A 27451-nucleotide genomic window follows, 5' to 3' on the forward strand; every position below is an offset into this window, starting at 1 on the left:
ACCTATCCATAACAAAATCACAACCCATCTATAACAAAATCACAACCCATCCATAACCCATCCATAACCCATCCACAACAAAAATCACAACCCATCCATAACCCATCCATAACAAAATCACAACCCATCCACAACCCATCCATAACAAAATCACAACCCATCCATAACCCATCCATAACAAAATCACAACCCATCCATAACCCATCCATAACAAAATCACAACCCATCCACAACCCATCCATATCAAAATCACAACCCATCCATAACAAAATCACAACCCATCCATAACCCATCCATAACAAAATCACAACCCATCCACAACACATCCATAACAAAATCACAACCCATCCACAACACATCCATAACAAAATAACAACCCATCCACAACAAAATCACAACCCATCCATAACCCATCCATAACAAAATCACAACCCATCCACAACCCATCCATAACAAAATCACAACCCATCCATAACCCATCCATAACAAAATCACAACCCATCCATAACCCATCCATAACAAAATCACAACCCATCCACAACCCATCCATATCAAAATCACAACCCATCCATAACAAAATCACAACCCATCCATAACCCATCCATAACAAAATCACAACACATCCATAACAAAATCACAACCCATCCACAACACATCCATAACAAAATAACAACCCATCCACAACCCATCATAACAAAATCACAACCCATCCATAAACCATCCATAACAAAATACAACCCATCCATAACCCATCCATAACAAAATCACAACCCATCCACAACCCATCCATAACAAAATCACAACCCATCCATAACAAAATCACAACCCATCCATAACCCATCCATAACCCATCCATAACAAAATCACAACCCATCCATAACCCATCCATAACAAAATCACAACCCATCCATAACCCATCCATAACAAAATCACAACCCATCCATAACCCATCCATAACAAAATCACCACCCATCCATAACCCATCCATAACAAAATACAACCCATCCATAACAAAATCACAACCCATCCATAACCCATCCATAACCCATCTATAACAAAATCACAACCCATCCATAACAAAATCACAACCCATCCATAACCCATCCATAACCCATTCATAACAAAATCACAACCCATCCATAACCCATCCATAACAAAACCACAACCCATTCATAACAAAATCACAACCCATCCATAACAAAATCACAACCCATCCACAACAAAATCACAACCCATCCATAACAAAATCACAACCCATCCACAACCCATCCATAACAAAATTACAACCCATCCATAACCCATTCATAACAAAATCACAACCCATCCATAACAAAATCACAACCCATCCATAACCCATTCACAACAAATTCACAACCCATCCATAAACCATCCATAACTAAATCACAACCCATCCATAACCCATTCATAACTAAATCACAACCCATCCATAAACCATCCATAACTAAATCACAACCCATCCATAACTAAATCACAACCCATCCATAACCCATCCATAACAAAATCACAACCTATCCATAAACCATTCATAACTTGTTGATAAGCAGTACTACTGACTTGATGCTGTTCATCCACTCATCCTTCTCCTCGGTGGTGGGAGCAGAGATCCTGTAGAAGGTGTGGTTCCCCTCCACCACTCTGCCGTCCGCCTCCGTCTTACAGGCCTTGATCACCTGGTCCTTGTTCTCTGGGATGAAGAGCTCAAAGCAGTTCTACGCAGAGGAGAGGAGAATCAATCTTAAATTGTATTTTCTTGATTCCTCAGGTCCTCCCTCCTCATCTTCTCTAAACACATTGGAGCAGAAGATCTAAGGTTCCTCCAATCGTCTCTTCGCCTCCAAAACGTTTTGAGAATGAGGCAAGGAGAGAGAATGTGAGGAATGCCACAACTGTATCAGAACTGCTGAGTTTAATAAGGTGTGTGTGTTCCTGCAGGCGCGTGTGTTTAATCAAGGAAGTACAATTGAGATGAACCCAAGCTGTGTTATGTGCTGTTCCACACTACCACCAGGGGGAGACAACGTCTAGTCTGAGACATTACTGAACTATAATCTCCCCTTTCTGCCGAAGTGTGCACTTGTTCACTTCCCTTCATGGATTTGGAAGGAAATTACTGCAATATGGAAACTCCCTCTAGCCCATGTTTACACCAATCCAATGCTGTCCAATTTATGAGGAGTAGTGAACGGGTGCACACTTCAGGAGGAAGGAGATTACTGGATGGATCAGTCCAGAATCAGTTTGTCATATCTTGCAGATCTCAGAAGTGAACTCATGTCAATATTTGTCCATGTCACACATCATTGGCTGTGTTGATCAGCTATATGCCTCAATCCCAAATGAATGGGAGGTGAAATAATGGTCTTATTTCCTGATCATATTAAGATCAAGAAATTTGACGGTGTGCTTTTATCTCCCGTGTGTGTGTGTATGCGTTTTTTTTTACTATCCTTGTGGGGACCAGAAGTCCTCACAAGGATAGTAAAACAAGGAACATTTTGCCAGTCCCCACAAGAAAAAAATTACTATTTTAGGCTGAGAGGTTAGGTTTAGGGTTACAATTAGGGTTAAGGTCAGGGGTTAGGGAAAATAGGATTTTGAATGGGAATCAATTGTTTGGTCCCCAAAGGAGAGTAAAACAAATGTGTGTGTTATGTGGTCGAACCAGCAAAGGGTGCAGTGTGTGCTTACAGGCTTCTTGTCCTCCACCTCCCGGATGCTGAGGTTCTCCAGTGGAATGATCCCTCTGGGCTCTTTGTCCTACAGGACAGAAACATGGAAGTTAAGATGAATCTGTTAAGAGGACAGAAACATGGAAGTTAAGATGAACCTGTTAAGGACTGCTGTGGGACATGGCTTAAAATACAGACAGCAAAATGTGGTGGTTATTAAAGGGATATTACACTACAAAATGTGGCGGTTACTAAAGGGATATTACACTACAAAATGTGGTGGTTATTAAAGGGATATTATATTTCAAAATGTGGTGGTTATTAAAGGGATATTACACTACAAAATGTGGCGGATACTAAAGGGATATTACACTACAAAATGTGGCGGATACTAAAGGGATATTACACTACAAAATGTGGTGTTACTAAAGGGATATTACACTACAAAATGTGGTGTTACTAAAGGGACTTTACACTACAAAATGTGGCATTACTAAAGGGATATTACACTACAAAATGTGGTGTTACTAAAGGGATTTTACACTACAAAATGTGGTGTTACTAAAGGGATATTACACTACAAAATGTGGTGTTACTAAAGAGATATTACACTACAAAATGTGGTGGTTACTAAAGGGATATTACACTACAAAATGTGGTGGTTACTAAAGGGATATTACACTACAAAATGTGGCGTTACTAAAGGGATATTACACTACAAAATGTGGTGGTTACTAAAGGGATATTACACTACAAAATGTGGCGTTACTAAAGGGATATTACACTACAAAATGTGGCGGTTACTAAAGGGATATTACACTACAAAATGTGGCGTTACTAAAGGGATATTACACTACAAAATGTGGTGGTTACTAAAGGGATATTACACTACAAAATGTGGTGGTTAGTAAAGGGATATTACACTACAAAATGTGGCGTTACTAAAGAGATATTACACTACAAAATGTGGTGGTTACTAAAGGGATATTACACTACAAAATGTGGCGGTTACTAAAGGGATATTACACTACAAAATGTGGCGTTACTAAAGGGATATTACACTACAAAATGTGGTGGTTACTAAAGGGATATTACACTACAAAATGTGGTGGTTACTAAAGGGATATTACACTACAAAATGTAGCGTTACTAAAGGGATATTACACTATATTATATTTTATTGTGAATGGAATATACCTGTTAATGACATTACTCTGAATAATTATTTTACATTTACATAGTCATTTAACAGACACTCTTATCCAGACCAGGTTTTATTTATTTATTTATTTACAGGAGGGTTACAGGAGCAATTAGGGTTAAGAGCCTTGCTCAAGGGCACATCATCAGATTTTTCACCTAGTCGGCTCGGGGATTCAAACCAGCAACCTTTCGGTTACTGGCCCAACGTTCTTAACCGCTAGGCTACCTGCCACCAATGAATACACAGTAGAGCAGTGAACAAGTACACAAACAGAACAGGTGTGACAATGTGTTGTAACTTGCAACTGTAATATCCATCATAATAGCCATGTATGTATGTGTGCCTGTTGCAGACATTTAAGATATATTGAATTGAACATGATAACTGATGGCTCCAGTTCCAGTCCAGTACTTACAGTGGTGTACTCAAAGTAATACAGACAGTTGTACTTACAGTGGTGTACTCAAAGTAATACAGACAGTTGTCCGTGAGAATGAACCATCTTCTCTTCCAGGTCTTGACGCGTCCCCCTGAGGAATAGAGAGACGGTGTTAGCCAGACTCAGGGGGGAGAGAGAGAAAGAGAGGGATGGGCACCGGACAGCGGAGGGCAGAGCAGCAGACAGGCAGACAGACAGACGCATGGATAGACAGACAGGCAGATAACAGGTATAGAACTACAACTCCCATCTCCCTACATTCCCCATCAAGCACCGTACCATGCTCCTCCGGCAACCCACACATAGCATCTAGACTACCAGTTATTCTACTCTACATGAGAGAGAAGCATGAGATTACAGAGAAGTTCTGTTGACTAAACTGGGCTTTGATAAGACCAAGGAATTCTGTAATCGCCTTTTTACACCATTGTGCCGACCTGTTGGCTCCGATATGTTCTTTTCACATTTTCCTTTCAGAACGGTTCCAGCAACTATGGTGGATGCATAACCGGGCCAGCTCAGTACAGCTTGGTTCGGCTCGGCTCTGTAGTGAAAAGCCCTTAGCCTTATAGATTAGACAGAGCAGTATATCATGTTTAATACTGTCTGAAACCTGAGTGCTCATTTTAACTGTCCTACCTCTCCTCCGTAGGTCCTCAGTATAGCTGACTCAGGACTTACAGTCTCTCAGAGTAGACAACTTCTAAAGAAGATCAATAGCTGGGATATAAAACCAAACACTTGTTAAAGTTTAGACCTCCAAGAGTTAATGAGATCCTACTATGGGGAATGTGAAATAGTACTACTAACAATTGTCTCAAATCCTTTGCCTCTTTCACACCCGGCGGGGCGTCTCTGGTTAACTCAGCTGCTCAGTGATCTGTGGCAGACCCCCGACCCCACCGCCACTCCCACTTCCTGTTAGGGAGAAACCTGACCACAGCAGCAGATGGCAGCTAGCTCACGCTGGGAGGAAGAGATGCCGATAAACAGCGTCAGGGGGGGCAGGAAACTGGAGCTAGCCTGGAGCTATGCTAGTAGGCTACTCACTCTATGGGCATCTCTGGCTGGAACTTCCTGTTTTAACTAGTAAAGGGCAAGTCGTTAAATACACTATGGAAGATTAGTTGCTAATGTCATGTCACAGAGTTTTGTCTTGAATATTGGCCCAATTCACAGAGATATGATATAAACACCAGTCAATGTATTGTCTGAAGACACCTTTCTGTCCAATTAGGTCATTTCTGGACAATATTTCTGTTCATTTAAGGGACCCCTTTTGCCTCCTCTAAGTCTAAATACCCTCCATCAAAACTAAATGGAATGGATACAACGTGTACATGGACACACACCTACATGCTCCAGGAGAAAACACGATATATACCATTTTTGATTAAAGACAAATCAACACGATGACATAAATGCATGTCTGGCTGTTCTATGTCTGGCTGTTCTATGTCTGGCTGTTCTATGTCTGGCTGTTCTATGTCTGGCTGTTCTATGTCCGGCTGTTCTATGTCCGGCTGTTCTATGTCTGGCTGTTCTATGTCTGGCCCTACTGAAAGTGCCAAGGTAGTTGAGCTGTTACACCACCACCAATGTTAGTATGAAGACACTAAGAAAACCCATCTACCAAGACAGAAGAGCAGTGTTGTGGACACCATCTAACAGAAGAGCAGTGTTGTGGACACCATCTAACAGAAGAGCAGTGTTGTGGACACCATCTAACAGAAGAGCAGTGTTGTGGACACCATCTAACAGAAGAGCAGTGTTGTGGACACCATCTAACAGAAGAGCAGTGTTGTGGACACCATCTAACAGAAGAGCAGTGTTGTGGACACCATCTAACATAAGTGTTGATCACAACAGGCCAGAAAAGACACACTTCTATTGATCATATAGCTGCGATGCTAATGTATATGATCACCTATCACACTACAAAGGTCATGAGAGGGCACTTAAACACTCACCGTCCCGATATTCACATACCAGCACACTTCTTAGTATGAAACAATGGAGGCTGCTGATGGGAGGAAGGCTCATAATAATGTCTGGAACGGAGCCAATGGAATGGCATCAAACACATGGAAACCATGGAAACCAAATGTTTGATGTATTTGATACCATTCCACCGATTCCGCTCCAGCCATTAACATGAGCCCGTCCTCCCCAATTAAGGTGCCACCAACCTCCTGTGGTATTGGGCAGGTATTCTAAGTAGTGGGCTAGTATGGACATTGGAACATGACCACAAACACGTTCTCCTTGCCGCCATTTTGTCACTGTGTTATCGTCATCTTGTCCTCGGAACGTGACATATGAATGTTGAAATGACACTTGACAGACAGAGTCATGTAGAGACAAATGGCAGAATCTCACAGCTGATGATATGACAGTTGATTGGCTTGGAGGAGAATGTGAGTGATTGATGATTGGTTGACCACTTCAGTTCCTGTCAGTCACTCAGAGAGCGAGGACCCTGGCAAAAAAATGTCCCAGACAAGGCGGCTTTGCCCGAGGAGATTTTTGTTGGGCGGTGCCGGCAGGTCAGGGGGGTGCCGGGCTGGGGAGGAGTGGAGGAGGAGCGATCGCCCATGGACAGGGGGGTCAGAACAGTGAAGGTTAGGAGGGACCTGGGTCATGTTTAATAATGAGAGAATGTTTTGAAATGGAGTGAAACAGTGAGGTACTGTAACAGCTGAATTTGTTCAATAAGAAAGCAGATTTTTGTTTTGCAATGCTGTGGCCCCACTGAACATGACCCAGGATATTTTCAGCACTAGTCTCTCTCGACCACCAGCTTCAAGTCAGATAAAATAGATTTTATAATTGTATCATACTGTGATTAACAGGGGAAACTTGGTTGTCAAAATTCCTTTTAAATTGATGAGGAAGACCTCAGGATTTACATGACAAGTAAAATGTGCTTTCCTTGGTCCTATGTGATGATTCAATCTCTATTACTAAACACACTAGCTAGAATGTAGCCTATATTCTAAACACTAATCATATAGTGCACTTTTGCATTGTTCCATAGATAGCACCCAGTCCCCACTCCCCTCCTAAACACACATCCCCCATTCTCCATTCTCCCCACACCCACCTCACTGCAGTCCAGTCCAGCACCACACCAGACCAGACCTGGGATCACTGTAGTTGTTTTCTTTCAAATACTTTGAGTGTTCGAGTGATCCTGCCTGGAGGGTTTTGCACTTTTGGTTCCATTGTGCCAGGTGCCAGGCAAGCTCAATCAAGCGCTGCTGAAGTATTTGGAAGAAAACAAATGTTATTTGAACCCATGTCTGCACCAGGCCAAAGCCAGACCGGGCCAAAGCCAGACCAAAGCCAGACCAGGCCAAAGCCAGACCAGACCAAAGCCAGACCAGACCAAAGCCAGACCATCCCCCTTCAGGTCCATTAACAGCATGATGGAGAGAGCAGAGCTGGAGCCAGTTGGTGTAGCTGCAGTATTCCCCTCATATGATCCCATTAAAGAGTTAACAACAGCAGACATTGTTCTTGTCAGCCAGAACTTCTGAGAAGGAGAGTTCTAACATGATTTAATATTCACAATCTAAAATGCTGGTCAATTTTCAATAGGTTCCTAAATGGTAGCCAATTGGTTGCTAATTCAAAACTACTTAGATTCGTAGATCTGTCTTCAAACCCTTTGTCGTGCTCTCTCTAGAAAGAGGAATACTGCAGCCCGCCAAAACACGGAGACTGAAAAGGTAAATCACCACAGCATAACAGAGAGGTCAAACTCTTCACTACGGCGGTCACAAAACAGAATGGCCACCATGTTGTTCCCCGAGCGGCCTAACCAGGCAAAGCACCTAGCAACCGCCCGGCGACCAATACAGAGAGAGAGAGAAGCACGTGGACAAACCACCAGCTCAATGGAAGACCAACAAACATACAAACATACAATTAATACTAGATTCAGTCGATGATGGCGGAACAAGGAAACCCAACAGCAACAAAATCCACAAATAACAAACAAAAATCGTTCAAAGCGTAGAACGGAAATAAATGAAGGAGAACGGAAGCAATGGCGGACCACCGAAAGCACCGGAGAGCTGAGAAGATGGACTAGTTTTTGGGAAGAGCAGATGTACATACCTCCTGAGGAAAGACAACAGCCAAAATCATGGAGCAAACAAACAAACGAGGAAGAAAAAGAAAACAAAAATCAAATTAAATATAAAAAAATCATAGCACCACTTCTTGCTCATCTGATTGGAGGAGTGGCTCGATGCACTGGTTTACAATGTTGGCACTAGGAGGAACAGGCCTTCGAAAAGGCATTTTGATATTTAGTCAATTCATCAGGTTACATGGTTATATTATCAGATTTGATGAAAACTGATCAGTCTTATTTAGATTAATGATGGCTAATGATGGCTATTTCTCAATATAAAGCTCTGGGTTAAGAGGAGTTATCCTGCAGTACATTAACAACCACCAGATGGGGCTTCTGCTCACCCCAAATCATTTGAGTTCAGTGCATTGTTACACTGGTGCCAACTTGTGTAAAGCAACACATTGCACAGCACCTCCTCTAGGGTCCCAGTTCTTTCAGGCCAATTATTTCATCTTCCACCCAAATTAGTAGAACCTGAACGTCAATATTCACAGTTATGTATCACTGGAGTGTGATTGGAGACTTCTTCATGTTACTGGAAGGGTGGGAAAGACACACTGATTAAGGGTTTCAATTCAAGTTCAGGGTCCTGTTCATTAGGCACCAAATGGGAGAAAACGGAACGAAACAGCGAGGCACTACCTGGACTTGTCATGTTCATTTTCCGTTGCAAAACATTTTGTGCCTAATGAACATGGCCCAGATCATTGTGAATTTATATCAGAGTCATTGTGAATTCATCCAAACAGAGATCCACTGGGAAGCAGACAGGGTGGAGAAATAGGAAGTCCCTACGTCTCAGATAGATCACAGGACATAATGTGGTTCTCTTTGCTGGAAGACTGATCATTGGGATGTCCTGTAAGAGTCATTGTAACATTAGAGGGGAAGGAAGCGTTGTCGTCGTGTGTTCACTGGTTTATACTCCACTGTGCAGGTTGTCCCTCTATGTACAGGATGTGCATCTGTCCGTCTGTCTGTGTATCATGTGTAGGTATGAGTGTGTGTACGTGTATGTGTGAGTGAGTGTATGACTATGCCTAGTCGTGCATTATTGAAAGCCCTCCACATGTGGTCGTCTGATCTCAGGGCCTCATCCATAATGCATTGGGGGTGGGCAGGGGCCCCTCAAATACTGTATATGGACTGAACACACAATCACACTTCGTCTCACACACACACACACACACACACACACACACACACACACACACACACAGTCTGAGATGGGCCCATTGGTCAGTATGTAGACCTCTGTTTCAGTCTGATAGAATCCATCACACCTTCCTTACCATGGTAGACAGTCATAAACACAGTCATCGATGGGCACAGCAATATTGGTGAGGATTGGAGAGATTACAGACCTTTGGGATTTCTAACTGTACAACAGTTATTTCAACATTAGTTCAATGCTTCAACGTTATTTAAATGTTCTTAAGGTTATTTTAGCGTCTGGTCCCACTCACCCAGTTTAAGCAGCCAGCCCTCCCGGTCTGGGTTAAAGAAGGTGTGTGTGAGATCGTTCCCGTCGTCCTCAGGGATTTTGAAGGGCTCGTTCTTAATGCTGTCATACAGGTTCTATGGGGAGGAGAGAATAACACTTAGACTTGAGGACAGAGAGATGGAGAGGAAGGTAGAGGACCCCTGGGGCAGGGGATCTGATGGGATCAGGAGTGAGATGGAGGGATGGACAGAGAGATGGAGAGGCCTCGTTGATGTCTCTGTTCACACACCCTGAGCAGGTCCTCTGGAAGGTCTCCTCCATCGTTGATTCCTCTGTTCATAGAGATGAAGCGCTCCACCGCTGGCTTGTCCTTCACGTTGGGGTTGTGGAGGCTGGTGTTCAGCATGATGATGGCAAATGACAGGATGTAACAGGTGTCTGGAGAAAAACACACACACACACACACACACACACACACACACACACACACACACACACACACACACACACACACACACACACACACACACACACACACAAGTATTCAGGCACACATTTGCAATTTGGGACTCCAACATTGTCATACAGATAGATGCCTGGACAGTCCCAGAAACAAAAGGTACTGTCTCCATTACAACCAAAACACTGTTATTGGACACTTGAATATAGGAGTGGATTTGTATTTTTTCACCACACAGCCGACACACAATTTATACCGTAGTGATTGATGGTCAGCTGCAGTGCAAATATAAAGTGATACCACGACAACGTCTGACAAGATTCTCCGGGACGATAGGATCAAAAATATAAATGACTGGAGCTTAAAGGACAGGGGACTAGATTCAGACAGAGAGACAGAGACCATGTTAAGGAACAGAGTGAGGTGGACCGGCATGAAAGAGTGTGTTGGTCGCTAAGTGTGTGTGTGTCGCTCAGTTTGTGTGTGTGTTGCTAAGTGTGTGTGTCGCTCAGTGTGTGTGTGTGTGTCGCTCACTGTCTGTGTGTGTGTGTGTCGCTCAGTGTGTGTATCACTTGGTGTGTGTGTGTGTCGCTAAGTGTGTGTGTGTGTCGCTCAGTGTGTGTGTGTGTGTGTGTGTGTGTGTGTGTGTGTGTGTGTGTGTGTGTGTGTGTGTGTGTGTGTGTTGCTCAGTGTGTTTGTGTGTCGCTCAGTGTGTGTGTCACTCAGTGTGTGTGTGTGTGTGTGTGTGTGTGTCGCTCAGTGTGTGTGTGTCTCTCTGTGTGTGTGTGTGTGTGTGTGTGTGTGTGTGTGTGTGTGAGAGAGTAAGTGCCTTTGTGCATGCATGTGTGTATCTGTGTGCAGTGTGTACATACATGTGTGTGTGGTGTGTGCATGTGTGCGTGTGTGTGTGTGTGTGTGTGTGTGTGTGTGTGTGTGTGTGTGTGTGTGTGTGTGTGTGTAAGCAGGCGTGTGCAGAGAGACAATGTGGTCAGAGGCTGGCTGACACAGCCGTAGCACTTTCCATTATCTGTCCTGTTTGTCTCAGAGAGAGAAGACCATGAATTATTCACATCCATCTGCATCCATGTAACAAGCAGCCGTCTGTCATGGACATAATGTCCCTGTGAACACACCAAACACCCTTCCAGTAAACACCGCACCAGGCCTGGGTTCACATACCCCACCAGGCCTGGGTTCACACACCGCACCAGGCCTGGGTTCACACACCGCACCAGGCCTGGGTTCACACACCGCACCAGGCCTGGGTTCACACACCGCACCAGGCCTGGGTTCACACACCGCACCAGGCCTGGGTTCACACACCGCACCAGGCCTGGGTTCACACACCGCACCAGGCCTGGGTTCACACACCGCACCAGGCCTGGGTTCACACACACAGCACCAGGCCTGGGTTCACATTCTATTAGAAATCTTTCAAATACTTTTAGTGTTTGCTTTTGTCTGTCTAGAGTACCAGGTGGGAGGGGTTTGGAGTATTGGGACTATTCTATTGGTCCATAAAGCCAGGCAAGCTCAATCAAGCGCAGATTAAGTATTTTAAATGACTTTGAATAGTATTTGAACCCAGGTCTGCGCTTCACCATGCCTGCTAAATACAGCAGGAATAATACTCCTACAATGGCATTCTATTGTACCTGCACACTGGAGAATGACACCTTCCTCTTTGAAAAGTGGATCAGTGAACACAGACATGTTGGAGTGGGATACCCTATAACAGGTATACAGTAACTCCAGATATAACAAATATCCACTCATACCGTATATCCACTCATACCGTATATCCACTCATACTGTATACCCACTCATACCGTATATCCACTCATACCGTATATCCACTCATACCGTATATCCACTCATACCGTATATCCACTCATACCGTATATCCACTCATACTGTATATCCCCTCTCCGCTTCACCCTCGGTAGAAAATTCAAATTGTGGGTCAGAAAGCAAAACCCCTGGTTTAACCCTTCAATTGCCCATCACCATGACAGGTGGTAACCCTAGCTCTAACTATGCTTTAGTGTAAATCGCGTTGACCCTTCACTACATGCCTGGTACTGAGGTCCAAGCCTGTGGTCCTACCTGTGGACTGGAAGACGCCAGGGTTGCACTGGCAGTATCTCTGGGCGAAAGCCTCCATCATGCGGTCGATCTTCTGGGCCTCGCCAGGCAGCCGGAAGCTCCACAGGAACTGTCTGTCAGGGGAGGAGAAAGAGAGGTCCGTCAGCAAAACCATCTATCAACTACTAACTTTGGCTAAATACCAAATGGCACTCTATTTCCTACATAGTGCACTTCTTTTGACCAGTAGGTTGATACACATATCTAGATGACTAAAAGCCTTTGTTATCTACTGATGAGGGTGTGAAAGTGGGACCATTGTTTCTCATGTAAAGTAAGTAAGCCTTGTCTGAGCCAGAACAACTCCTGTTTGCTTTATCTAACTTAGTGAAATGCACTGACGAAGTCGCTTTATCTAACTTAGTGAAATGCACTGACTGGAAGTTGCTTTATCTAACTTAGTGAAATGCACTGACTGGAAGTCACTTTATCTAACTTAATGAAATGCACTGACTGGAAGTCGCTTTATCTAACTTAATGAAATGCACTGACTGGAAGTCACTTTATCTAACTTAGTGAAATGCACTGACTGGAAGTCGCTTTATCTAACTTAGTGAAATGCACTGACTGGAAGTCGCTTTATCTAACTTGTGAAATGCACTGACTGGAAGTCGCTTTATCTAACTTAGTGAAATGCACTGACTGGAAGTCGCTTTATCTAACTTAGTGAAATGCACTGACTGGAAGTCGCTTTATCTAACTTAGTGAAATGCACTGACTGGAAGTCGCTTTATCTAACTTAGTGAAATGCACTGACTGGAAGTCGCTTTATCTAACTTAGTGAAATGCACTGACTGGAAGTCGCTTTATCTAACTTGTGAAATGCACTGACTGGAAGTCGCTTTATCTAACTTGTGAAATGCACTGACTGGAAGTCGCTTTATCTAACTTAGTGAAATGCACTGACTGGAAGTCGCTTTATCTAACTTGTGAAATGCACTGACTGGAAGTCGCTTTATCTAACTTAGTGAAATGCACTGACTGGAAGTCGCTTTATCTAACTTAGTGAAATGCACTGACTGGAAGTCACTTTATCTAACTTAGTGAAATGCACTGACTGGAAGTCGCTATGGTTAAGAGTTTCTGCTAAATGACCAAGATGTAAACGGTCAAAAGTATTGCACTCTATAGGGAATTCGGCTGCTAACTTGTTGGTCCAGTGATACACAAGTCTACTTCTTGTTTCTGTAGTGAGGCAGCTTGATGTACAAGTACACACCCTAGACAGGAGGACAGTCTATCTCCTGTTTCTGTACGGGTGGTGCCAGAATAACAACCTATCCCTCAACGTAACCAAGACAAAGGAGATGATTGTGGACTACAGGAAAAGGAGCACCGAGCACATCTACATTCTCATCGACGGGGCTGTAGTGGAGCAGGTTGAGAGCTTCAAATTCCTTGGTGTCCACATCACCAACAAACTAGAATGGTCCAAGCACACCAAGACAGTCGTGAAGAGGGCACGACAAAGCCTATTCCCCTTCAGGAAACTAAAAAGATTTTGCATGGGTCCTGAGATCCTCAAAAGGTTCTACAGCTGCAACATCGAGAGCATCCTGACTGGTTACATCACTGCCTGGTACGGCAATTGCTCAGCCTCTGACTGCAAGGTACTACAGAGGGTAGTGCGTACGGCCCAGTACATCACTGGGGCTAAGCTTCCTGCCATCCAGGACCTCTACACCAGTTGGTGTCAGAGGAAGTCCCTAAAAATTGTCAAAGACCCCAGCCACCCCAGTCATAGACTGTTCTCTCTACTACCGCATGGCAAGCGGTACTGGAGTGCCAAGTCTAGGACAAAAAGGCTTCTCAACAGTTTTTACCCCCAAGCCATAAGACTCCTGAACAGGTAATCAAAGGGCTACCTGGACTATATGCATTGTGTGCCCCCCCCCCCCCCCAACCCCTCTTTTACGCTGCTGCTACTCTCTGTTTATCATATATGCATAGTCACTTTAACTATACATTCATGTACATATGTACATACTACCTCAATTGGCCCGACCAACCAGTGCTCCAGCACATTGGCTAACCTGGCTATGTGCATTGTGTCCCGCCACCCACCACCCGCCAACCCCTCTTTACGCTACTGCTACTCTCTGTTCATCATATATGCATAGTCACTTTAACCATATCTACATGTACATACTACCTCAATCAGCCTGACTAACCGGTGTCTGTATATAGCCTCGCTACTGTTTTTCACTGTCTTTTTACTGCTGTTTTTATTTCTTTACTTACCTATTGTTCACCTAATACCTTTTTTGCACTATTGGTTAGAGCCTGTAAGTAAGCATTTCACTGTAAGGTCTACACCTGTTGTATTCGGCGCACGTGACAAATAAACTTTGATTTGATTTGTAGAGTGAAGCAGTCTGATGTACAGGATGGTAGTCTATATCCTGTTTCTGTAGTAAGGCTGTTTGATGTACAGGTACACCTCCTAGACAGGATGCTAGTCTATATCCTGTTTCTGTAGTAAGGCTGTTTGATGTACAGGTACACCTCCTAGACAGGATACAAGTCTATCTCAAGACCTCAAGTGTGTGCTGTGGTATTGTGAATATTGTCATTCGTAAAAAACATATTGTCCCTATAGGAGCTGTGCCTGTGTGAGATGATTTAATGGAAGAGAGAGATATAAACTGATTAAAGGTTTGGCAGTGACACAATAACCCAAATATCTAATGATTAATAGCAACGTTAGGTAACTACAGGACAATGCTATATCAGGAGGATAATGACAACGTTAGGTAACTATAGGACAATGCTATATCAGGAGGATAATGACAACGTTAGGTAACTACAGGACAATGTTATATCAGGAGGATAATGACAACGTTAGGTAACTATAGGACAACGTTATATCAGGAGGATAATGACAACGTTAGGTAACTATAGGACAATGCTATATCAGGAGGATAATGACAACGTTAGGTAACTATAGGACAATGCTATATCAGGAGGATAATGACAATGTTAGGTAACTATAGGACAATGCTATATCAGGAGGATAATGACAACGTTAGGTAACTATAGGACAATGCTATATCAGGAGGATAATGACAACGTTAGGTAACTATAGGACAATGCTATATCAGGAGGATAATGACAATGTTAGGTAACTATAGGACAATGCTATATCAGGAGGATAATGACAACGTTAGGTAACTATAGGACAATGCTATATCAAGAGGATAATGACAATGTTAGGTAACTATAGGACAATGCTATATCAGGAGGATAATGACAACGTTAGGTAACTATAGGACAATGCTATATCAGGAGGATAATGACAATGTTAGGTAACTATAGGACAATGCTATATCAGGAAGAGGTTGTGATAGAAGTCTGTGCTTTGGCTCTCTGGAGAGTCAGAGACGTTTTAAGTGTGTGTGTGTGTATGTGCGTGTGATTTGTAGGAGCAATTTGTACGGGGTGGGGGGTGGTTATAAAGCCCCACTGGGAGGCTCTTACCTCAGGGCCTGGACCAGGTTCAGGTCGGTGAATTCATGGAGCTCCACAAAGTCATGGAGGACCTGGAGGTTGAACTCATCTCTATTGGGAAAATAACAGAATAAGTTTAGTAATGATTTTCTGAAATCATTGTTCAATTATTTGAGTGTAGAGACACAGACACAAAAATGACAAATACACAGACATTTAGACACACAGCCAGACACACAAATGCACGTACACACACACGCATGTATATGCTCACACAATCAATAAAAACTGGGGGAGGGACACACACACACACACACACACACACACACACACACACACACACACACACACACACACACACACACACACACACACACACACACACACACACACACAAGGTGACACCTCTATCATGACATCACTCTTCTTGACATCTGTGGCCTTTGGAGTTAGTGATACTCCCCCTGAGATAGACAGCAGGCCTCCCAGGACCTATCCCTGACAGCCCTGGGGGATTCCTGACCAATCAGGGAGAGCACACACACAGTCTGCCCCTCCCCCACTGGAATCAGAAATCTCTTTATACCAATTGGACAGAGCAGAGCATCCATGACGATATCTGGGTGGTGTTCATGCCCTAATGAACACAACTCAGCTCTCCATTTCCTGGTCTGGCTTGTCGACTAGCCGACCACACCCAGGCTGTAGCACTATAAGGTAGGCAATGCACCCAGGGTAATAACACACACAACGCACAGCCATTGGGTGTTGCCTGTTATATGGCTTTGAATTAATCTAAAAGATGGTATTTCTTCAGGAGAGACTCAACTTTTACAGTTTTTTCAGCTTCAGCCAACATTCCAGGAATTTTAGGTACTTAACATTATTTAGAATGGATGAAGTGGAAATAAAGTCAGACGGACTGTGAAGGAATCAACGTCTCTGTTTTGAGGTCTGAGGGTCTAGATGTGGATCTAATAAAGGCTGTTGGGGGACAAGGGCCATTGGGGGAAAAAAGGGCGTTGGGGGAAAAGGGCGTTGGGGGGAAAAGGGCGTTGGGGGAAAAGGGCGTTGGGGGGAAAAGGGCGTTGGGGGGAAAAAGGGCGTTGGGGGGAAAAAGGGCGTTGGGGGGAAAAGGGCGTTGGGGGAAAAGGGCGTTGGGGGGAAAAAGGGCGTTGGGGGAAAAAGGGCGTTGGGGGAAAGGGCGTTGGGGGGAAAAGGGCGTTGGGGGAAAAAGGGCGTTGGGGGAAAAGGCGTTGGGGGAAAAGGGCGTTGGGGGAAAAGGGCGTTGGGGGAAAAAGGGCGTTGGGGAAAAGGGCGTTGGGGGAAAAGGGCGTTGGGGGAAAAAGGGCGTTGGGGGGAAAAGGGCATTGGGGGAAAAAGGGCGTTGGGGGAAAAGGGCGTTGGGGGGAAAAGGGCGTTGGGGGGAAAAGGGCGTAGGGGGGGAAAGGGGATGTGCCTGACCTGACAGAGGAAAGGATGTGATCTGGAAATGGGACATCTTTGACAGGAAGGAAGTGACATCCTTCTGAACCACACAACACACACAGAAACACAAACATGACAAACACACACACACCCCCCTCACCTCCCCTGACACAACCACATAGAGATGTAGCATGCATCTCCCCCCCCTCACCTCCCCTGACACAACCACATAGAGATGTAGCATGCATCTCCCCCCTCACCTCCCCCTGACACAACCACATAGAGCTGTAGCATGCATCTCCCCCCCCCCTCACCTCCCCTGACACAACCACATAGAGATGTAGCATGCATCTCCCCCCTCACCTCCCCTGACACAACCACATAGAGACGTAGCATGCATCTCCCCCCCTCCCCTGACACAACCACATAGAGACGTAGCATGCATCTTGCCCCCCACTGACCTCTCCCCAAGGTAGTCTCCGATGGCTGTCTTGTTTAGCCCCTCCCCCTTGTACAGGAACTGGGCGATGTCATCGCTGGTGTGCTTAAGCAGGTCGTTCTCAATCAGGAACTTAATTCCCTGAGAAAAAACAACATACATCCCGTGTCAGACCCTCGTTACAACGGGGACGTTCCAGGTCGTATTGTTTGTAGCCATGCAGCGCATATCAAAAGATTGAAATCATATTTTAGCTAAATCGGGGGTAACCCCGACCGGGACTCAAACACGGGTACGATCCAATGTCAAGAGGATGGAACCTCCTGATTGATGAGGTTGCTAGGCATTTGGTTAAGGTCACTACAATTGTTATTGTTCCTGAAACGTCAAACACTTCTCCACACATTGTCAGATCTGAGAGTTGACTCAGTGGTAATGTAAAAAACCCACAACCTGGAACAGCACTGGTATATCAAACCCACAGGACACCTTCAGAATGTCTATTTCCCTCCAATTCAACTCTGAACCTGGAAGCCAGTTGCACTGCCTTGTTTCCTTGTTCCCCTCTAACCAGGGACTGATTTAGACCTGGGACACCCGGTGGGTGGAATAATGATCAGGTAGAACAGAACCAAGAGGCTCCTGACCTCGTAGGGTAAGATGTGAATAACTCTGTGCTGGGACTCCCAAACTCATCGTAGCACTAAGATCATATTTCATGCATTTAGTTTCAATAGAATGAAGAAGATGTTCGTGCTGCGATGCTTTTGGGAAACCAGCCCTGGTCTACTTGATACTCACCTTTTTAGGGTCCATGTTGAATTTCTTTCGGCCCATGGCCACTTGTTTATTCCTCTGCATGTTTTTCCTGCAACGTTAAATCAAATAGAATCAAATCAAATTGTATTTATCACATGTGCGGAATACAACAGGTGTATTGTGAAATACTTACTTACAAGAACTTAACCAGAGTGAGAAAATATTTGCTAAATAAACTAAAGTAAAAGAAAAAAGTAACACAATAAATAACAATAAGGAGGCTATATACAGGGGGTACCGGTACTGAGTCAATGTGAGGGGTACCGGTACTGAGTCAATGTGAGAGGGTACCGGTACTGAGTCAATGTGAGGGGGTACCGGTACTGAGTCAATGTGAGGGGTACCGGTACTGAGTCAATGTGAGGGGGTACCGGTACTGAGTCAATGTGAGGGGTACCGGTACTGAGTCAATGTGAGGGGGTACCGGTACTGAGTCAATGTGAGGGGGTACCGGTACTGAGTCAATGTGAGGGGTACCGATACTGAGTCAATGTGAGGGGGTACCGGTACTGAGTCAATGTGAGGGGTACCGATACTGAGTCAATGTGAGGGGGTACCGGTACTGAGTCAATGTGAGGGGTACCGGTACTGAGTCAATGTGAGGGGGTACCGGTACTGAGTCAATGTGAGGGGGTACCGATACTGAGTCAATGTGAGGGGTACCGATACTGAGTCAATGTGAGGGGGTACCGGTACTGAGTCAATGTGAGGGGTACCGATACTGAGTCAATGTGAGGGGTACCGATACTGAGTCAATGTGAGGGGGTACCGGTACTGAGTCAATGTGAGGGGGTACCGATACTGAGTCAATGTGAGGGGGTACCGGTACTGAGTCAATGTGAGGGGGTACCGGTACTGAGTCAATGTGAGGGGCTACATGTTAGTCCAGGTAATTCAGGTCATATGTACATGTAGGTAGGGGTAAAGTGAATATGCATAGATAATAAACAGAGAGTAGCAGTAGGGTAAAAAAGGGGGTCAATGCAAATAGTCCAGGTAGCCATTTGATTAATATGAAATGAATTAGAGATATATTATTATTGTATCCCCCATCCGTGATGCTGTCAGGGCTGGTTTCCTGGATATAGATTAAGGCTAGTCCTGCACTACAAAACACTTTCAGTGGAGATATTCCATTCAGCATGCTCTTCAGTCCAGCACTAGGCATAATCAGGGTCTGGGAAACCGGCCACAAGAATAAGTGTTTGTGTGATGCCATGTAAATATAAACTTCGTCCAAAGAGAGAAAAAGTATATTGGAATTTGTCTTTTCATTTCAAATCACACACATTGATCTCCATGATCTATTTACTCATCTCACATTGGGTCAATATTATGTATTCATTCACTTATTAATTAAAATAATACTTTCATGAATTGAACATGTTGTCATCAGCTTGGCAGTTAAAACTGCTCCAATGGGCCACTGATGACAACATTCAAGATGAAATGGTGACTCAACAATAAGCATGATAGGAAAAGCCCATTTCTCAGACCTGGAGCGTAGAGAGGTCAAAGTCTACTCCTTCTTCACTGTCACCATGCTTACGTCACCTTGCCCCGGTTAGCCAAAGGTCACCAGACTTCCTCTTTGATGAATTCTTTTCCCCAGCATTCCTTTGGCTATAGTCATTGGGAACTACAGTACTCCCCAGCGTCAGTTATAACAGATCACCACTATTGAACAACGGCCCATCTCCAAAGCTACAGAAGTTGGTTATTCACAGAAACAACTGTTTCACCACCTGATTGTCTCTGACACATGGATTGGTAAAGACTCAGATGACTCAGAAAGTGAGCTCGTTATACAATTTAGTAAATGGCCAGAGCAAACGAAAGTACATGTCTGAAAAAAAAGTGGGTGGTGGAATGGGGTGGGATCCCCCTCAACTTGAGTACCCCACAGCCCACACTCCAAAGTACCCTTCACTTCTTCCCTCCCTAGGGACCCTCCATTGTCTGCTCTACCCAAACACCTGTGCATTATTGAATAGCCCTCCCATCATGGTGGGCGTGGCTGATCAAACATTTAAAAGCACTAGTCAGTGTGTGTGTGTGTGTGTGTGTGTGTGGCGGTGTGATTGTGTGTGTGAGCATGTGCATGTGTGTGCGTGGTGTTTTGGGGAGGGGAATAGGGTTGGTACTATCTGGACATTAAGGTATAAATATTTAACAACAGTCATTTGCTAAGTTAATGGAATACAAACAACAAAGCAACTTGGACTGTCAGAGATAGGAGATGGTAAGTAACCCTGAAGAACCTTAAACAAACCTAAGTAACCCTGAAGAACCTTAAAAAAACCTAAGGAACCCTGAAGAACCTTAAAAAAACCTAAGGAATCCTGAAGAACCTTAAAAAAACCTAAGGAACCCTGAAGAACCTTAAAAAAACCTAAGGAACCCTGAAGAACCTTAAACAAACCTAAGGAACCCTGAAGAACCTTAAAAAAACCTAAGGAATCCTGAAGAACCTTAAAAAAACCTAAGGAACCCTGAAGAACCTTAAAAAAACCTAAGGAATTCTGAAGAACCTTAAAAAAACCTAAGGAATTCTGAAGAACCATAAGGAACTCTGAAGAACCCTAAAAAACCCAAGGAACCCTGAAGAACCATAAGGAACCCTAAGGAAATCGGATTCCATACTGTTACACACTCACCTCTCCTCTGTGGAACCCAGGTTCTCGATCTCACTGGTCACTTCTGCTATCTCATTCTTCAGACGCTGGAAATTAGAGAGAGGAGGGGGTGAGGACCAAACACACAGAGCATTACGCTCAGTCTGCTGTCCCAGGACAGATTGTGAGGTTCCAGAACATTCTATTTCTCCTCCAGACCCATCAGTGCCCAGTCTGTGCCCACTGCTGCCACCATGCAGTCTCCCCATAACCCTAACCAATACTGACACTAACCACTCCAATCTAATATCAACTGGATGTGTACATGCCCTGCAGCAGGTCTGTCTTTCTCCCCAAACACTTTCTTCTTTACAAACCACATTAAAAGGGAGGAACATTGGTGAATGACCTCCATACACATGGAGTAGGGAGCAGGACATTTGATTATTTTGGGGTTATGTTTGGGAGATTAATGAAGATATACAGCTCTGTGAGAGCCCAGTTCCAGAGAGGGAGGGGAGAGCGAGGGTGGGATGGTGACGGGCCAGACTGGCAGTCACCAGTCAGGACCCCATACGAGGGTGAAACAGGGTGGAGACTGGAGGGAGAAACTACGTCATGATGGCATGGGGACAGACACAGCTAATAAAGAGAGGGCGTCAGATCTCTCGTCCTCCTGTGTTGTCATCACAGCCAGCCAGGCCAGGGGATGCTAGAGTGTCACATGGACCATGTCACTGAGAATGACCGGGGTCACCAGACACACCACAGAGGTCACCAGTGCGTTGCACTCTTGGTAGGACTAGCCTGGATAAATAAAGGTAAATGAAAGGAAAGATGAGATCCAATGGAGAGGCAAAGTTACATTTTAGTGCAAGAAATACATGTATTAATTAACCTCCCTGCCTTGATATGAGCTTCATTGACTGACACAGTAGATGAAGGGTGGATGAAGGACTCTGCTTGTCTCATGGGAACTTAGCTAACCCCATTCTGGCTGGGTGTGTGAGGAGTGACACCTAATGAAATGATCGAGTCATTTTACAGCTCTTAATGCTCTTCCAAGACCTGGGTTCAAATAGTATTTGTCTTTCAAATTCCTTGCTCAATCAAACACTCCTAGTATTTGAAAGAAAACAAATCCTATTTGACCCAGGTCTGACTTTTCTTGCCCTATTAATCTACTGTTCGTCCCCTTACTGCTCACACTCCGTCAACCACTAAATAGTACACATGCAAATAGCTAGGCTCCATCTCAAGATAGTCAGGGTACTAAAGGCTGTCCTGCACTTTGTGGGAGAAATGCCACATTCTGCATGGGCCATAATATCTGGAGGATATATTCAGTCTCTTTGCAGTGAGGGGCATCTGGAGGATTAAGGCAGGGGTAGGTAGAGTCAACTGGCAGGTGAAGTCAATATTTCATCAAAAAGCAGAGGAGAGGACAGAAAGAGCCTGCTGGGTCAACAGAAAAAGGGTTGAGAAGCCTCCCCCCCACACCCCCAGACCTCCCCCTACACCCCCAGACCTCCCCCCTACACCCCCCCAGACCCCCCCCCACACCCCCCCAGACCCCCCCCACACCCCCCAGACCTCCCCCACCCCCAACCTCCCCCCACACCCCCAGACCTCCCCCCTACACCCCCCCAGACCTCCCCCTACACCCCCCAGACCTCCCCCCTACACCCCCACAGACCCCCCTACACCCCCCAGACCCCCCACACCCCCCCAGACCTCCCCCTACACCCCCCAGACCCCCCCACACCCCCCCACACCTCCCCCTACACCCCCCAGACCCCCCCCCAGACCTCCCCCCCCCTCCTCCTCCCCCCCACACACACACCTCTCTCCTCCTCCCCCCACACACACCTCTCTCCTCCTCCCCCACACACACACACACACACACCTCTCCCTCCTCCCCACACACACCTGTCTCCTCCTCCCCACACACACACACACTCTCTCCTCCTCCCCACACACACACACCTCTCTCCTCCTCCCCACACACACACCTCTCTCCTCCTCCCCCACACACACACACACACAACTCTCTCCTCCTCCCCCACACACACACACACTCTCTCCTCCTCCCCCCACACACACCTCTCTCCTCCTCCCCACACACACACACCTCTCTCCTCCTCCCCACACACACACACACACACTCTCTCCTCCTCCCCCCACACACACACACACACACACACCTCTCTCCTCCTCCCCACACACACACACCCTCTCTCCTCCTCCCCACACACACACACCTCTCTCCTCCTCCCCCCACACACACACACACACCTCTCTCCTCCTCCCCCACACACACACCTCTCTCCTCCTCCCCCACACACACACACACCCCTCTCTCCTCCTCCCCCCACACACACACACACACACACACATCTCTCTCCTCCTCCCCCACACACACACACCTCTCTCCTCCTCCCCACACACACACCCTCTCTCCTCCTCCCCACACACACCTCTCTCCTCCTCCCCCACACACACACACACACACCTCTCTCCTCCTCCCCACACACACACATCTCTCTCCTCCTCCCCACACACACACACACACACTCTCTCCTCCTCCCCCACACACACCTCTCTCCTCCTCCCCACACACACACACACACCTCTCTCCTCCTCCCCCAACACACCACACACACACCTCTCTCCTCCTCCCCCACACACACACACACACACCTCTCTCCTCCTCCCCCACACACACACACCTCTCTCCTCCTCCCCACACACGTCTCTCTTCCTCCCCACACACACACCTCTCTCCTCCTCCCCACACACACCTGTCTCCTCCTCCCCACACACACACACACACCTCTCTCCTCCTCCCACACACACACACACACACACCTCTCTCCTCCTCCCCACACACACTCTCTCTTCCTCACACACACACACACACCTCTCTCCTCCTCCCACACACACACCTGTCTCCTCCTCCCCACACACACACACACACTCTCTCCTCCTCCTCCCACACACACACACACACCTCTCTCTCCTCCTCCACACACACACAGCTCTCTCCTCCTCCCCACACACACACACCTCTCTCCTCCTCCCCACACACACACACACCTCTCTCCTCCTCCCCACACACACACACCTCTCCTCCTCCCCACACACACCTCTCTCCTCCTCCCCACACACACACACACCTCTCTCCTCCTCCCCACACACACACACACACCCCCCTCCCCACACACACACCCTCTCCTCCTCCCCACACACACACACACACACACACACACACACACACCTCTCTCCTCCTCCCCACACACACACCTCTCTCCTCCTCCCCACACACACACACACACACCTCTCTCCTCCCCACACACACACCTCTCTCCTCCTCCCCACACACACACCTCTCTCCTCCTCCCCACACACACACCTCTCTCTCCTCCCCACACACACACACACACACACACCTCTCTCCTCCTCCCCCACACACACACCTCTCTCCTCCTCCCCCACACACACCTCTCTCCTCCTCCCCCACACACACCTCTCTCCTCCTCCCCACACACACACACACCCTCTCCTCCTCCCCCACACACACACCTCTCTCCTCCTCCCCCACACACACACACCTCTCTCCTCCCCCCCACACACACACCTCTCCTCCTCCCCACACACACCTCTCTCCTCCTCCCCACACACACACACCTCTCTCCTCCTCCCCACACACACACCTCTCTCCTCTCACACACACCTCTCTCCTCCTCCCACACACACACCTCTCTCCTCCTCCCACACACACACCTTCTCCTCCTCCCACACACACACCTCTCTCCTCCTCCCCACACACACCTCTCTCCTCCTCCTCCACACACACCTCTCTCCTCCTCCCCCCCCCACACACACACACCTCTCTCCTCCTCCCCACACACACCTCTCTCCTCCTCCCCACACACACCTCTCTCCTCCTCCCACACACACCTCTCTCCTCCTCCCCCACACACACACCTCTCTCCTCCTCCCCACACACACACACCTCTCTCCTCCTCCCCACACACACCTCTCTCTCCTCCCCACACACACCTCTCTCCTCCTCCTCCCACACACACCTCTCTCCTCCTCCCCACACACACCTCTCTCCTCCTCCCCCACACACACCTCTCTCCTCCTCCCCACACACACCTCTCTCCTCCTCCCCCACACACACCTCTCTCTCCTCCCCACACACACCTCTCTCCTCCTCCCACACACACACCTCTCTCCTCCTCCTCCACACACACACCTCTCTCCTCCTCCCCCACACACACACCTCTCTCCTCCTCCCCACACACACTCTCTCCTCCTCCCCCCACACACACCTCTCTCCTCCTCCCCACACACACACCTCTCTTCTCCTCCCCCACACACACCTCTCTCCTCCTCCCCACACACACCTCTCTCCTCCTCCTCCACACACACCTCTCTCCTCCTCCCCACACACACTCACACACACCTCTCTCCTCCTCCCCCACACACACCTCTCTCCTCCTCCCCACACACACCTCTCTCCTCCTCCCCACACACACACCTCTCTCCTCCTCCCCACACACACACCTCTCTCCTCCTCCCACACACACACCTCTCTCCTCCTCCTCCACACACACCTCTCTCCTCCTCCCCACACACACCTCTCTCCTCCTCCCCACACACACCTCTCTACTCCTCCCCACACACACCTCTCTCCTCCTCCCCACACACACCTCTCTCCTCCTCCCCACACACCTCTCTCCTCCTCCCCACACACACACCTCTCTCCTCCTCCCCCACACACACCTCTCTCCTCCTCCCCACACACACCTCTCCTCCTCCCCCACACACACCTCTCTCCTCCTCCCCACACACACCTCTCTCCTCCTCCCCACACACACCTCTCTCCTCCTCCCCACACACACCTCTCTCCTCCTCCCCACACACACACACCTCTCTCCTCCTCCCCACACACACACTCTCTCCTCCTCCCCCACACACCTCTCTCCTCCTCCCCACACACACTCTCTCCTCCTCCCCCACACACACCTCTCTCCTCCTCCTCCCACACACACCTCTCTCCTCCTCCCCACACACACCTCTCTCCTCCTCCCCACACACACCTCTCCTCCTCCCCACACACACCTCTCTCCTCCTCCCCACACACACCTCTCTCCTCCTCCCCACACACACCTCTCTCCTCCTCCCCACACACACACCTCTCTTCTCCTCCCCACACACACCTCTCTCCTCCCCCACACACACCTCTCTCCTCCTCCCCACACACACCTCTCTCCTCCTCCCCACACACACCTCTCTCCTCCTCCCCCACACACACACCTCTCCTCCTCCTCCCACACACACCTCTCTCCTCCTCCCCACACACACACCTCTCTCCTCCTCCCCCACACACACCTCTCTCCTCCTCCCCACACACACACCTCTCTCCTCCTCCCCACACACACACCTCTCTCCTCCTCCCCACACACACACACTCTCTCCTCCTCCCCCACACACACCTCTCTCCTCCTCCCACACACACACCTCTCTCTCCTCCTCCCCACACACACTCTCTCCTCCTCCCCACACACACACCTCTCTCCTCCTCCCCACACACACCTCTCTCCTCCTCCCCACACACACACCTCTCTCCTCCTCCCCCACACACACCTCTCTCCTCCTCCCCACACACACCTCTCTCCTCCTCCCCACACACACCTCTCTCCTCCTCCCCACACACACCTCTCTCCTCCTCCCCACACACACCCTCTCTCCTCCCCACACACACCTCTCTCCTCCTCCCCCCACACACACCTCTCTCCTCCTCCTCCCCACACACACCTCTCTCCTCCTCCCCACACACACCTCTCTCCTCCTCCCCCACACACACCTCTCTCCTCCTCCCCACACACACCCTCTCTCCTCCTCCCCACACACACCTCTCTCCTCCTCCCCACACACACACCTCTCTCCTCCTCCCCACACACACACCTCTCTCCTCCTCCCCACACACACACCTCTCTCCTCCTCCCCACACACACCTCTCTCCTCCTCCTCCACACACACCTCTCTCCTCCTCCCCCACACACACCTCTCTCCTCCTCCCCCACACACACCTCTCTCCTCCTCCCCACACACACACACCTCTCTCCTCCTCCCCCACACACACCTCTCTCCTCCTCCCCCACACAC

General features: G+C 47.5%; 1 protein-coding gene across 4 annotated transcripts in view; it reads right to left on the bottom strand.

Annotated features, from left to right (window-relative positions):
- The window catches only part of cyth1a (cytohesin 1a), a 107552-nt gene that overhangs the window by 4918 nt on the left and 75183 nt on the right, over positions 1-27451 (bottom strand). For 3 of the 4 annotated variants that reach the window (XM_045719829.1, XM_045719828.1, XM_045719830.1), the window contains exons 3-12: positions 21317-21381; positions 18642-18708; positions 17863-17981; positions 16004-16084; positions 12488-12600; positions 10211-10359; positions 9943-10055; positions 4348-4426; positions 2710-2778; positions 1576-1730 (exon numbers count right to left, since the gene is read on the bottom strand). In XM_045719829.1, coding sequence (XP_045575785.1) covers positions 1576-1730; positions 2710-2778; positions 4348-4426; positions 9943-10055; positions 10211-10359; positions 12488-12600; positions 16004-16084; positions 17863-17981; positions 18642-18708; positions 21317-21381 — 1010 coding nt within the window. The remainder of the gene's footprint in view (positions 1-1575; positions 1731-2709; positions 2779-4347; positions 4427-9942; positions 10056-10210; positions 10360-12487; positions 12601-16003; positions 16085-17862; positions 17982-18641; positions 18709-21316; positions 21382-27451) is intronic. The other variant, XM_045719827.1, reaches the window with a different exon arrangement.

This window comes from Salmo salar, chromosome ssa06 (assembly GCF_905237065.1).
Source record: "Salmo salar chromosome ssa06, Ssal_v3.1, whole genome shotgun sequence".
In the NCBI taxonomy this organism is placed as follows: Eukaryota; Metazoa; Chordata; class Actinopteri; order Salmoniformes; family Salmonidae; genus Salmo; species Salmo salar.